This window comes from Cottoperca gobio, chromosome 22, assembly GCF_900634415.1.
Source record: "Cottoperca gobio chromosome 22, fCotGob3.1, whole genome shotgun sequence".
Taxonomy (NCBI): Eukaryota; Metazoa; Chordata; class Actinopteri; order Perciformes; family Bovichtidae; genus Cottoperca; species Cottoperca gobio.
In genome coordinates this window covers 2,868,840-2,882,709 of record NC_041376.1, presented here as the reverse complement: position 1 = coordinate 2,882,709, position 13,870 = coordinate 2,868,840, and the positions used below count along the sequence as shown (strand labels likewise).

At 43.3% G+C, this 13,870-nt stretch overlaps 1 protein-coding gene across 1 annotated transcript in view; it reads right to left on the bottom strand.

Annotated features, from left to right (window-relative positions):
* The window catches only part of npas3 (neuronal PAS domain protein 3), a gene marked incomplete at its 5' end in the record, with an annotated part of 36,787 nt that overhangs the window by 6,536 nt on the left and 16,381 nt on the right, over positions 1-13,870 (bottom strand). Inside the window, 3 exon segments of the mRNA XM_029461064.1 lie at positions 6,015-6,121; positions 7,420-7,613; positions 11,486-11,604. Of these exon segments, the coding sequence (XP_029316924.1) occupies positions 6,015-6,121; positions 7,420-7,613; positions 11,486-11,604 (420 nt within the window).

Genomic DNA, 13,870 nt, shown 5'->3' with positions numbered 1-13,870 from the left:
ACGACAGAGAAGAAAGAGAGAAAAAGTAGAGGGGTGATTTATATAAAAAGAAGGCCAGTAATTAAAAACTATTAGAAACTAATAGCATTGTTTAAGACGACATCCCCAGGGCTGCTGTAATTGACTTTGGTCGAGCGGCCGGTGCTCTATTCGTTCTCTATTCGTTCTCTATTTGCCTATTCATTGAGAGAAGGGGGGGGGGGCGGGAGGGAGGGAGAGAGAGAGAGAGAGAGATGGAGGAGAAAATAACTTGTTTGCATGTTAAGGCAGAGATGGTGAGATCACGTCACCTTCAATGTGACCTTGCTTTGTTTGTACGGCAGAGTAAATAACGACACAATGAATGCGCACACACGCACACACACTCACACACATGCTCACACACGCACACGCTGCTGCCTGTTCAGATGACTGCAGGTCCTTAGAGAGCAGCTCAGTGTATCAGCATGTCCAATGGAAGACACACACACACACACACACACACACACACACACACACACACACACACACACATTCATACAAGGTTTTATAACTCCAGCAGACTGCACACTGTGCTGTGTGCAGAATACACACCGCCTCGCACATGAAACCATACTGTCAGCTGATGTTCACTCCTCAGCAGGACATAATGATTTTTTACAATAAATACTCAATAAATAAAATGTCACATAATCAATACTGACATTGACCTTCTAGCTAATTCTTTTTATTTGATGAAATCTTGCATTGTATCCACATGGTGGGCTAAATATTCAGCCATGACATTGAAATACTTTTAGATAAAACTAAGCTACGGTAACAGGTCACATGACATCATGACAAACAGATCGGGGATCAAGCGAAACGGTGCGCTATGGCCCGATATGATTACACTGCAGCTAGTTTAGCGGTGGCCGGCTGTAGCGCTCTCCTAAATACTGGATTGATTGCATTTAGTCTCTTAGACACAAACACATAAGGAAATAGGGTTAAAAGTAGGGTGCAGGTTAAACCTAAGTTTACCCTTTAAGATCAGATGGCAAAGTAATGTAAAATAAGCATTACATGCACTTATAATAAATACGTATTTTGCGTCTTCAGGGAGGTGACAGCAGATTGCCTTTAATCTGGACTAAGAGCAGTCAGGGACGGTGGCCAGTAAAGGACAAAAATGGCAACGTCCCAACTGGATTTGATCGAGACCAGAGTCTCAGATCGCACGAAAATGAGTCTCGCTTCTACCCGCCTGCGTATCCTCCCTCTACGCCTCTCCCTCTGTCTTGCAGGTGAGGTTTATATGTTTAACCCTCTCCTCTTACTCCTCCATTAAATCACCAACTCTCTGATCGGCCACTAATGAAGGAGAGGAAGAGAGAGAAAGAGAGAGAATGTGTGCTGGAGGCTCGCCCGAGGCTGCAGGAGAGAGACCAATAGATTAAAGGAGCCCTATTCCCTTTTAAAGCCTCCGCCTCACCTTTTCCTCTTCTTTTCCTCCATCGCTCTCTTTCTCTTCCAGTCAATGTCACACGTTAGCTGTTGTCTTTCCCTCTGTGTTTACCTTTTCCTTTGTCACTTCATCTTCCTCCTCTTGCACCTCTCTTTCCGTCTCTTTAATCTGCTGGATTTCCTCTTTAGTCTCGTCTCCCTTTTAGATTGCCTTTACCCTATTTACCCCGTGTGTGTGTGTGTGTGTGTGTCACATTAATGCGGAGGTAATTTACGGCTGTGAAATTGCGTACGGAGACGTCCTTCCCGTCTGCCGGGAGATGGAGGGATAAACACCTTCTTGTTATGCAAGAAAGAGAGAATATATGTAATCAGATCGCTTCTCTGTCGCCTTCTACTGGCCCGCTGCAGAACAGGAAGTCCGCCCTATGGCTTTTACTTTGACAGACATCTTGTTGGGACACCTTACAACTTGTTGGAGAAACTTCTTCCATAAGAAACTGTTACACCTGGTTGTTGTTTTTTTTATATTTGATAATGTGGATGATCAGGATGTGTTCTTCTGTATTTCGTCACTCTTCTTCTACATTGTAGAGAAGTCTATGAAAAGATCATTCAGTTACTTTGCCCACTGTTTCCTTCACTTACTGTGTGTGTGTGTGTGCGTGTTCTTTTATTACTTGTCATTGAGGTTGTCCATGTTTCCCGCTCATCCCGACAGACTTGTGTTCTACTAACGTACCTGTGTGGATAGTTTAACAGGTGTGTGTGTGTTTTGTCTGTAGACATAAAAAAATGCCTTTCAGTGTGTGTGTGTGTGGATTCATTAAAGGCGGTGTTAGTCCAGAGAGACGAGCTCTGCTAAAACGCCTGCAGGCTTAAATCCATCGAGCTTTCACTTCTGTGCTAGTCTCCCCACTCTCTCTCTCTCTCTCTCTCTCTTTTGTTTCCCATTGCATTTAAATGTCTCTCGATCATCTCTCTCGCTCTCTGTCTGTCTCTTTCTCTTTTCAGTCGTCTTCTCCGTTGGTAATTCTCAGCCTTTTTCCTCTCTGCACGTCTCTTTTCTCATCATTTCCTCTGTGTTTTGCAACAAAAAGAAACAGATTAATTTCCTCCCTCTCTCTAAAAGACTGAATATATCCTCTTTTGTTTTTAAGACGGTTTCCCTCGTGTCCTACTTCGTCTCCCTTCTCTCCCAAGAACCAGAGTGAAAAGTCTCCTCTTCTCTTCTTTCTCTGAGAAAACGAGCGTATCCTCTTCTGTCATTTCTTCAACTGTGAAAAGACAAGTGATGGATCTACTAAATCGTCTCTTTCCATCTCTCACTTTTACTCATATTCGTTCCATAATTTGGGACCAAATTTGAAACAGATTTGCGGAATAGCTAGCTGAGCCTGACCAGTTTCTGTCTCTGTGAGTTCACATGGGTAATACTTTCATTTTCAGCTCTGCAGTTTCCGAATAATTTCCCAATGATGACATTCTTTAAGTTAGAAACTTTACCGTCCATATTGAGGGAAACTGTCTTCAACTTCATCACTCAGTTTCCTATAAAGCTTCATAAACAAGCGCACCTAGAATTAGTTCTCAGAGATGTATCTTTTTAACAACTTGTCCTTCTGCGATCAACTCTTTCTGTATTCCTATATTTCTGTCCTCCCATATCCTCAGTTCTTTCAAAAAGAGCAGCACATTATGTCTCTCTGTTCTCCACCTGGGATGGGTTTCCCCCTCTTTTATACTCAACCTGTTCTCATTCTTGCCTGCCTCGTTCTTTGACTTGTCTCTCCCTGAGAAGATGAGCATACCGTCCTCTGTTCTTTCTTTTCTCTATCTGCAAATCACTCGTTCCCCATTCCTCTGCCTTTCTTTGAGAAAAGATGAATCTCTCTTTTCATCCCTTGTGCCACGTTTTTCTCTGCTTTACCCTCTTTCTCTGCCTACAAATCACTCTCTCCAGTCCCCTCCCTTTCTTTGTGAAAAGTCAAGATCACCCCTCTATCTCTTTCTTTCTCTTTCTCTCTGTTCTCCGAGTGGAAACGAGGACAGATTGACTTTGAGATCTGACCCGAGCTAAGACCGGCTGTCAGCAGGTAATGATAGAGACTTAGAGAGTGACGCCTTTTCACAGAGAGGGATCATGCCTCGTCCTCCACTTAAAAAGAAGCCTTTTAAAATTTAGATCCCTGTTGCGAGAACAGGCTATCCCTCTAAAATACACCTTGATCGATTCCCTAACTATCCGACTCCGGCAGCAGCGGGGGAACGGAGAGCAGACGTGGAAATAAATCCCACAGAAAAAAGAATCAGAGCCTGTGAGCTGATGCCGTTCTGCAGAAACAGAAAAGTCTTTTGTTTTTTTTCTCACCTGAAAAAATCTGCAGCTGTTGGACAACAACATGAAGCTTCCTTTGAAAACACAGTGTGCAATCAGACACAACGCAAAGACAATGGAATGGCCTTTTTCAATCACAGGAACGTTTTTGGGGGGATGTTCGATTTCGATTTTTCGTTTCTGGGCATCAAAAAGTTTACGTTGCCTGAGGCTGAACTTGGACCACTAAGTATGTCGGTAGAGTTCACAGGACAGAAGGTCGCTGATCGGTCAAAGACAGTTAATGTTTTCCAACCTTCTGTCATGTAGTGTCAGAGAACGACCCGAGGACTCCTTGCTCCTTTCTATTCACGAGGCAAGAAACCAGTGGAAATAGTCCCTTTGAGCTCTCACACGAACGTGCACGCTGTCAGTTCGAGAAGTCATCGATCGGGGGGGGGGGGGGTTGAAAGCTCTTTAGAAATCAACAAAAAACGAGTTTACGACAAATAGAATGTTTTTTTTTTTGCCTCTACTTGATATCCAAACCCAACCAGACCTAAAACACATCACTGACAAAAGACAAACTGGATCTGTCACCATCCAATTAGGCAGAGAGCTTCACCACGCCCGCTGAACGAGTTGGGAATCATTAGACGGCTGCTCTGAAAGCCTCCGCACAATCAGCAGCGAGTTCATGAAGCCACCAAATTAAACCGCCCCACAGAAAGGCCGATTTCAGAACAATGTGACTGCGAAGAATGATGAGAGAGAGAAAAGAAGAAGACTTGGAGCACCTCCAGCTTCTCGTAGCCATCCATTTGTGAAAGCCCCCCCTTTCTGAGAGGAAATTAATTTTGAAAGAGGAAGAATAAAACGAGCAGCCGAGGTGACCGAAGGTGCCGTATTAGACTACGCTCGACTAAAACCAAGTCATTTAAACCGCTGGCTGCCGGCTCGCCTCCCTGACCTCCCATCCTCACAGCAGACAGAGACGAATAATCTCCCTCCATATTTCACTTCGTTTTTTTCCCCGTGTTTTACACATCCTAACCTCCCCCCTCCTTGTTCGGTTTGACCCCGCCGGGCCGCCGTAGAGTCACTTCCTGATTGCCACTCTTGATGTTCAGAGCTCAGGAACTTTTGAAGAAGGTAATTGAAAAAGTTTCAGGGAGCTTCATGCTCTTCTTTTTCTTCTTCTAGTGAGGCGTGTGACATGTTTTAGTTTTGTCAGGTGTTATGGAAGCAGAACTCAAGGAGATTTGCGAACAGGTAAAACATTTACGGAAAGTCATTTGCTAAAAGTATTGGCAATGTTTGGATATTCAGCATGTACACTGCAGACCAGCTTTTTGGAAACTGTTCTGGCAGCAGAAAACGCTGCGGCGGTCTCATTTGTGTTTAAAAAGAAAATATTTCGGTAATGTTTTGCAGCTCGACCCCAGGATGGAGCGTTACCTTAAAGCAACAGCGAGCACTCGCATCTTAAAACATGACCACATTGCTCAATGTATCTGACTGTAATCAGCTGCAGCAGATAATATTTGATCCCATCAGGCGTGTTGTCTACGCTGTGCGGTTGTTATTATTTAGCGTTCCGCCTAAACGCCTTCACTGCCTCCGACACACCGTGAAACGCCGTGCAGCTCTGAACGCCTCCTCAGCTTTTACCACCACAGTAAAGATCTGACTGCAGCAACAAACAGCACGCCGCAAATCATCCCGACAGCCACTAAACAGGGAGACCAAACCTCTGCCTCTGTGTGTGTGTGTGTGTGTGTGTGTGTCGGAGAGGCAGAGTGTATTATGCCTCCTGACAAGGGTAATAAGATTGTAGAGTTGCTGCTGTGAGGAAACTTTTCAAAGATACAGGAGAGCAAAGATTCTTTAAGTGGCCTTTAACTTCCAAAGTTAGATCTAGAAATACTACAGCTGCAATGTTGTTCTTATAGGATACACACGAGTCTTACTGTCCGACATGTTGGTTAACGTGTAAAACATTTCTATTGATAATAATTAAAATTATATATATATATAATTTCTTTAATATGTTTATATATTTAGTTTGTGTCATGTATCATCTTCTTTTTTTTTAACCACATCGAGTGCCTGTTGTATGAAATGTGTTGAACAACATTTATTTTTATTATGTATGAATTAGATTTAAAGAATCAGGTCAGCCATCTGTTGTTTCAATCAAGAAGGAAACCTACACGTTGACTGTATTGTCCAATCAGAGCAGAGCATGCAGTCAGGTGGGGACAGTACTCACAGTCCAGGTGAGACTCTCTGATTCCCTCCACGTCTTCAGCATGAATGAACTGGTAGCACCTCTTCCCCACAATGTCCACCGGAGTCAGGTCCATGTAGTCGCTAATCCTGAAATACAAAAGCACATTAGCTAAATTAATACACACGAAATAACTGACAATAATATAAAATTGAGAGATTAAACAAAACAAACCCTGAGGAACCCTAAAATCAGGCTGAAGATAATAGACCAGAGTTTGCACATCCTTACATACTCATTCAGTCCAATCCTACTACGTTCTACCAATCAGGGAGATTATGTGTTTTAGAAATCCCCCATAATCTGGGAAGTTGTGGCCACATTTAAATTCAATAAAAACTATGCTTATTAAGTGAACATGTTGTGACACTTTCAAACATTACACTTACACCCCAGGACAGTTTCCCTCTCTCTGATTCAGAAAAAAAGAAGCTAATAACTCAACAACAGCGACTGAAGCCTGTCGGTCTATTGTACAGGTAACACACATCTGCTTTAAAAGGTTTAATTTGAACAAATTTGCCACAGGAGAGACAGAACAATTTCCCCGGTATCATTCTGATGGCGGTGGGGGCGAGGTGTGTGTGTGTGTGGAGGGGGGGGGGGGGGGGGGGGGGTGAGACTAATGGCTGGCAGGCAGATAACAGCACATTCTGTTAGAAAAAGAAAAAAACATCCTCCCATTTTCTCATTCTCTTAGAAACTCATCCTCAAAATGGGGCTGTAATGGGAGCAACGCTTGTCTGCTCGCCGTGGAGAAGCTTTCTGTCGCTCCGCATTGAATATCATCATCTGCCTCGCATTGTGTCCCTTTTTCCACCCACAAAAAAAGCAATCTGTCTACTACAGTATCATTTTTTCCCCCTCCTCTCTTTTTATAATAAAACATGAAGGTATTCTTTTTTCTTTTTTTTTCCCGCCTGATATGAATCTCCCGCCGTCGGCCGGTTAACTCCTGAGCGAGATCCTGATGCCTATCTGCTTTATCTGGACAGAGAGAAGGAGCTAGATCCATCAGCAACACATTTCACTGTTAAACCAGGGAGGATTGGGTCAGACTTCCTCATGAATAAGAAGCTCCGACAAGGAAGACAACTTTTTTTTTCTTCCTCCCCTGAACAGCAGGTATGAAACAGGAATATAGAAACGGTGGAATGGAGTTCTATGTTTGACAATAGTGTTAAAAAAAAACTGGATATTTAGAACCTGGTTCTGAAGACGCAAAAAATATCCATAGGACATGAGAGTCACACAAGAACTCAGAACTGGAAAGATGAGATCTTACAGTACGAGCTCTTATTTTGAATTTTCCTTAATTTATTCCTGAATTAGCTCAAAAAATATGCCTTGACTTAGTATAGTCTTAGTCTTAGTCTTGACTTCCTACCTGTTCTCGCAGTAGATGATCTTGAGGTCCAGGTTGACCCGCGTGACGAACATTTGACAGTCGATGCGAACCTCGTTGATGGTCGGCGGCGGGAGGGCGTGAGCCACCACCACCAACCCCATGATCTGAACGGGCACCGAGCGGCTGTGCGTCAAAGCCATCCTGATGCGCAGACGCCCCGTGACGTGTATCACCTGACCGGGGATAAAAGAAAAACATACACACAGGGGGGTGTCAGAGAAAGAAGGGTCGGTTAATATCAACAGGAAGAGAGATATGAGTTGTTCCTAAGTTTTACTCCATATTTAGCCAAGAATGGTCCAAATGTCCAGCTGTAATTGGTTTCGCCCATTTTTACCCAGGATGCTTTGGGAGCCGATTTGTAGTGAACTCTAAGGAACAAAGTATCCAAGCAGTGATGGGGTGGTGATGGCCTAGTGGTCTAGTGGTGCGCCTTCCAAACAAAACACTAGAAGGTGCCACCATTGTGCCCCTGAGTAAGGTACTTAACCCTAAGTTGCTCCGGGGAGACGGTCCCTGTAGTTAGTTCACTGTGAGTCGCTCTGGATAAGAGCGTCTGCTGAATGACCTGAAATGTAATGATGGTGGCGGTAAGGGCCAAACAAACTGATGTATTCTTTGTTTAAAACTGTTATTGTGTCACAGTTTTGTGAGGATTTATGGCGGGAAATGAACCGTTTAGATTCTTTCTGGTTGGTTTATCAACATATTGCATATTGACAGTTTGCGTTCACGTTTGGCAGAAGAAAGGTGACGTATTAAGAGAAAAATAGGAGCTGCAACAAATGTAAAGGAAAAGAATTGAACATTAAATAGATTGGAGTCACCAGGACGTCCATATTAATGTGTTGCATTGTGAATATTATTATAGTAACGATACACACTTAAAAGATAGTTAATTTGACCTTTGAGTTACAGGTGTACAGGTGTGTTTGGTCTCCAACAGAGTTTATTTCCTTGTGGTTGGTGAAACCAATTCAGGGATTGTAAATTCTCAGAAACGGACCACAGCCTTTATATTATGGTGTAATATTTTTACTCTGTGTGTTTATATGTAAAGGAAGCCGAGAATCCAATTTGAAATATGTTCTGAAACAACGATGGCAGATTGAATTCAGAAGCAGAGGTCATCACAGATGAAGACAAGGTGAATTGAGGAGAACCTTTTGGGGATTTCACGTTTCTTTTTGTTCTTTTGCTGAACTCAGGGATGAAGTGAACGAGAAAGACAGAGGGAGGTGGAAACAGAGGAGATGACAGACAGAGGTAGAGTGAAGGGTGTAATTATCGAGAGCTTTAAACTCGTGTGAAGCTTCAAAAGTCTGTCGGACACGACGGATCTGCGAGAAATGTTAATTGGCTGCTGCTCGCCGGGGAAATGTTTGCTTCTCTTTTAAACTCGTTTTCACTTTTTTTTGTCTTTTTTTCTAAACATTAGGCAAATATGAGGGTCGGTCAAGAAAGAAAAGTCCAAAGTCTCTCGACCAGAAGTGTTGCACGGAGCTCCTTCACAGCTTTAGCTTTAGGCTAGCAGCTCTAGTAGTGTTTGTGCTAAGCTAATCATTTTCTGGATCTTTCTCTGTACCGGATGCACGAAATGAAACTGATATCCATCCTCTCAACTGACCCTGCAGTCACCTGGCATTGAAGAAAACAACGTTGTTTAGGTGGATGCCATAGGTTGTCAGGTTTAGGCAACAAAAGCGTTTTGTTTAAGGTTAGCGAACGATTCATGTACGTTCTGTCCCTGATATTTTAAATGTGTAACCAGGACCACCATCTTTTCCTAACCTTAAGTGCTTGCAGCAGCCTAAACAGAACCATTCAGTTGAAACAAACGGATATCGTAGGGAAAGAAAATAAATACGAGGTCAGGGAACATTTCGCTACTTTTCCGATTCATTCATTACTGATTCTTCATCATGATGACGAATGTGTCACACACACTCCGGCTCCATCCGCATGTCTTCTCTTCTGCACATGGAGCCGAAGTGTGCGACACTTTTTCTCACTTTCAAGTCTACTTGGAGTCATCTCATCTCAACTGTGCTGTGCGTGTTTCCAGTATTTGTAATGAGCGTTCTATCAGCTGCTCGACGGCAGCTGCTCTGCCTGGTTATATCTAAGGAATTCAAAGCATGTACTGTATTATCTTCACTCTTTTGTCTATTAGCATATTAGTTTTTGTCACGATGGAATTTCTAATTTCTCGGAGAGAAGAAAGAGCAAGAAAGCGCTGCTGGTACCGCTGCATGGAGAGTGTGGGAAGTTCTGCACTGATGAATGATTGTTCACGAGTCTCAAGACAATTTAGGTGCGACTCAAGTCCAAGTTGCCGGAGTGACTGGGGGCTAAAACTGATGTGGGTGCCTTGCTCAAGGGCACCTCTGCAGCGTGTAATGGAGGAGGAAGAAGAAGCTTTCCCCTCTGGGTCTCTGCTGCAACACAGCAGCTTTAAAACTACTAACTGTAACGCTGTATTATATCTGTGTGTGTGTGTGTGTGTGTGTGTGTGTTGCTGTGAAGTGTGTGTCACTGAGTGCAAATGTGTGTAGTAATATATGCATGCGTGTGGATGAATATTTATGTGCGTCTCTGCCTCCGCTGTGATTTGCATGTGAGTCTGCCAGGTGGAACATGGTATACGACACACACACACACACAACACACACACACACGCACGCACACACGCGCATGCACACACACACACACACACACACACACTCACACTGACTGACAATGCTTTTATTTTTGCTTTAACAACAAAATAAAAGCACTTCCTGATTCTTTAAAGATTTTTTGTTATATTATTATATTAGCTTCAATTAAAGAATCAACTAATGAGTAAAGTTTAAATGTTTCTCTCTGTAAACTCTGACGTTTTGTCTCTGACGATAAAGTTACAGCAGCTTGAAGACTTTCTCCTGCAATCTGCTCTCATCCTTGAAGAAAATCAAGTGTATTAGTCCGGGTTAAACCATGAGAGACCACACACACTCGGCCCAGACACACACACACACACACTCACAGATGGTGAGCACTCCCACACACACAAGTCAGACATAGGGCTTACTGATCACACGCAATTTAATTTATGTACTTAAAACAAGCATTCCTACACACACGGAAAAGATCTGTGCAATTAATGAACTTATTTATTTTCTCTCATTAGCTTCTTTTTCATTTCACTCGTGAGCCAGATGTGACGTAACGTTGCTTTTGGAGCAACATAGTGGAAGACGCAGGGAGCGCCCTGTGTAGATATGAAGCGCTCATTCTGAGGTAACACAATTCTTAGTTTCTCATAATTATACACGATTGAAAACATAGTTCTCCCTAAATCCTGCACACTGCACCTTCCACCAAAATAGTTTATGATGAGTTCTTACATGCTAAAGCTGCTGACTCTTCCTTCACACTCTGGGAAGACAGGATTATGTGATCTGGCCAACACATCAATGTGTGTGTGTGTGTGTGTGTGTGTGTGTGTGTGTGTGTGTGTGTGTGTGTGTGTGTGTGTGTGTGTGTGTGTGTGTGATCTCCTTAAAGACAGAATCATATATTATCAACCACTGGCTTATCTGTCATCAAATGAAGTGATCCATATATGGACATTTTTAATCCTACCGTGGACAAATAGGTACTCTTTGTGTGTGTGTATGTGTGTGTGTGTGTGTGTGTGTGTGTGTGTGTGTGTGTGTGTGTGTGGTCACGCTGCAGCCGAGGTTCTTTGTTTTTGTTCCATTGAATACATTTGATCCGGTTAAAGGTCACTGACCTCACAAAACACGTTTTTTCTCCATAACTTCATGTTTCACACAAACATCTAACAGGATGAAGAGCTGACATATTGGACAGACATCGATGTAAACTGCTAAATTGATTTGGTTCATATTGTTTCAACCTGTTCATCATTATTCATAACTTATAAAGTAAAGATTCATACTTTAAAGTCAGGTTACATTCTGAATAATAGAAATCCTACATTAAAGGCATCAGGTGGTCGACATGAACGCCATCATCATCATCATCATCATCATCTAACCTTAAATCCTGAGGACTTGATGTGCACTCCTCTCTTTGTGAGCGTCGACTTCATCCTGATGAAGAAGGATCGTTCCAGATTCTTATCAGAAGCCAGAAGATTGGGACTGCTGGACTCCACTGAGGAACAAACACACACAGAAACACGCGAACATGAGGAGACAGGCAAATACACTGTTATGAGGAATCACTTGACAAATTAAAAGACTTAAAAAGCTGCCGACTTGGAGGTTTCAAGACTTTTTTGACATCATATGAACACAAATTCCACAACGAGGCCATCGCAAAGTGAGCGCAATGGTTTTAAATCGGTGTTAAACTCGTTCTGTCAGAAGGAACCCGTCGGCCAATCACAGCCGCTGTCAAACTGTCAATCATCTCAAAGCAGATCACTGCAATCAAACAGTGAAATGTCAAAACACGTCGGCAGCCAAGACGAGACAGAAACAAGACAAACAGGAAGCTCAAAAGGTGTGTTAAGTAGAAATATCCAACGGGTTTGAAAGCTGTAATCTTCTTAGGTCAAAGAAAAAGACTTAAATGAAAGATGAGCATCCTCAAAAGGGATCAAAATCAATCGGTCGCTCAGATTATTGCTAAAACCCCCTGACTGTGGCCGTCTCATCCTTCAAAACGTAAGTACATTCCCAGTCAGGAAGTCGCAGCGGTTTCCTGAAGGTGAGACGCTCCATTTGTCAGCAACTGAAATTAACTGCATATTCATAACTTCTCCATCCATCAGAGGGAGTGATGGGAGGAGAGAGAGAGAGCTGGGAAACGTCTCATCACACACACACACACACACACACACACACACACACACACACACACACACACACACACACACACACACACATACACCAACACCGGACAGCCACCCAGGCTGTATTTGTGCACGTGTGAGGACCCTCATTGACGTAATGCAACTTGGGTCTTATTTGTTGTCGTTGTGGTGCATCATTTCTATCAGCAGGGCTGTAAGGGTGTGTGTATTCATGTCAGACCGTCACGGTGGAACACACAGTGTGTAGGTTGATGCAGCTGATGCGGAACTAAAGTTAGCATCATTTAGCAAAAGAAATGTTTGCACGTGACATATTAAGCAAGAACATTTTGCATCATGTCACTTTTAGCTGACAGGGTTGAATGATATCACATTATTTGATGCAAACATATGTTAATTTAGCAAATCTTATATGTGGTGTCACGTCAGGTGGTGTCACGTCAGGTGGTGTCACGTCAGGTGGTGTCACGTCAGGTGGTTTGGTCTGAAAGAAGAATCTCTCTCTTTGTGCTCCGTGTACATATACTGTACTTTATATGTATACGGTATACATGTACGTTATAACTATGTGCTAACCAGAGTACACTGTGAGGCTGGTTGTTTTACCTCCTTTACAACTCCCCTAACACACACACACGCGCGCACACACACACACACACACACGCACACACACTCGCTCAGGTCTCTAGTGGACGCAGCAGTTTGATCAGCGCTGATACATGTTGACAACGTCTAATCTGAAAAAATTGAAAGAAATGAATTAATATGCAAATTCATCCTTTATAATATAAATGTCCTTGAAGAGAGTGAGACAAGAGGCGAGGGAGGGAGGAAGAGGAGGAAGAGAGAGAGAGAGAGAAAGAGAGGAAAAATAAGCAGAGGGAGGAGAGAAGTAAAGAAAGGAAGATATGAGAAAGGAAATTAATTCCCAAGAGAATGAAGCGAAAGGAAGATAGACATGTGAAGAGAGGAAAGAAAAGTGGAGAGGAAGACAAAGAAGGGGAGAAAGGTGAGAGGGGAAGTAAATATAAGGAAAAGAGAGGGAATGAATGAAAGAGGAGAGGAAAGAGGCCTCCCGAGAGGAGCTGCTGCTACAATTCTCTCTCCTCCCTCTGTTTCCCTCCTCCATCCCTCCGTCAGTCGGTCCGTTCTCTCTCAGTCCTCCAGGAAATCAGCCGCCGATCTGACGGAGGAATAATGATGATGGAGGGAGAGGAAACAGAAGAGAGGGAGGACGTACTATCAACGGGGGAGCGGGACCCTCTCTCTCTCCCTTTCTTTGTTATTCACTTTGAATTAATAGGATTAGTTTCCACACACACGCACACACACACACACACACACACACACACACACACACACACACACACACACACACACTCTTCCACATCAACACCTAACTTCCAAGGCTGCATACTCACTATGTATGTGTGTGTGTGTGTGTGTGTGTGTGTGTGTGTGTGTGTGTGTGTGTGTGTGTGTGTGCGTTCGTGTACAGTTAAACAATTTCTGCATGAATAAAGTTAAGGGAGAGCAGACACAGGAGGAAGAGGAGGAAGAGGAGGAAGAGGAGGAAGAGGACGCGGGAGAAAAAAGAAAGAA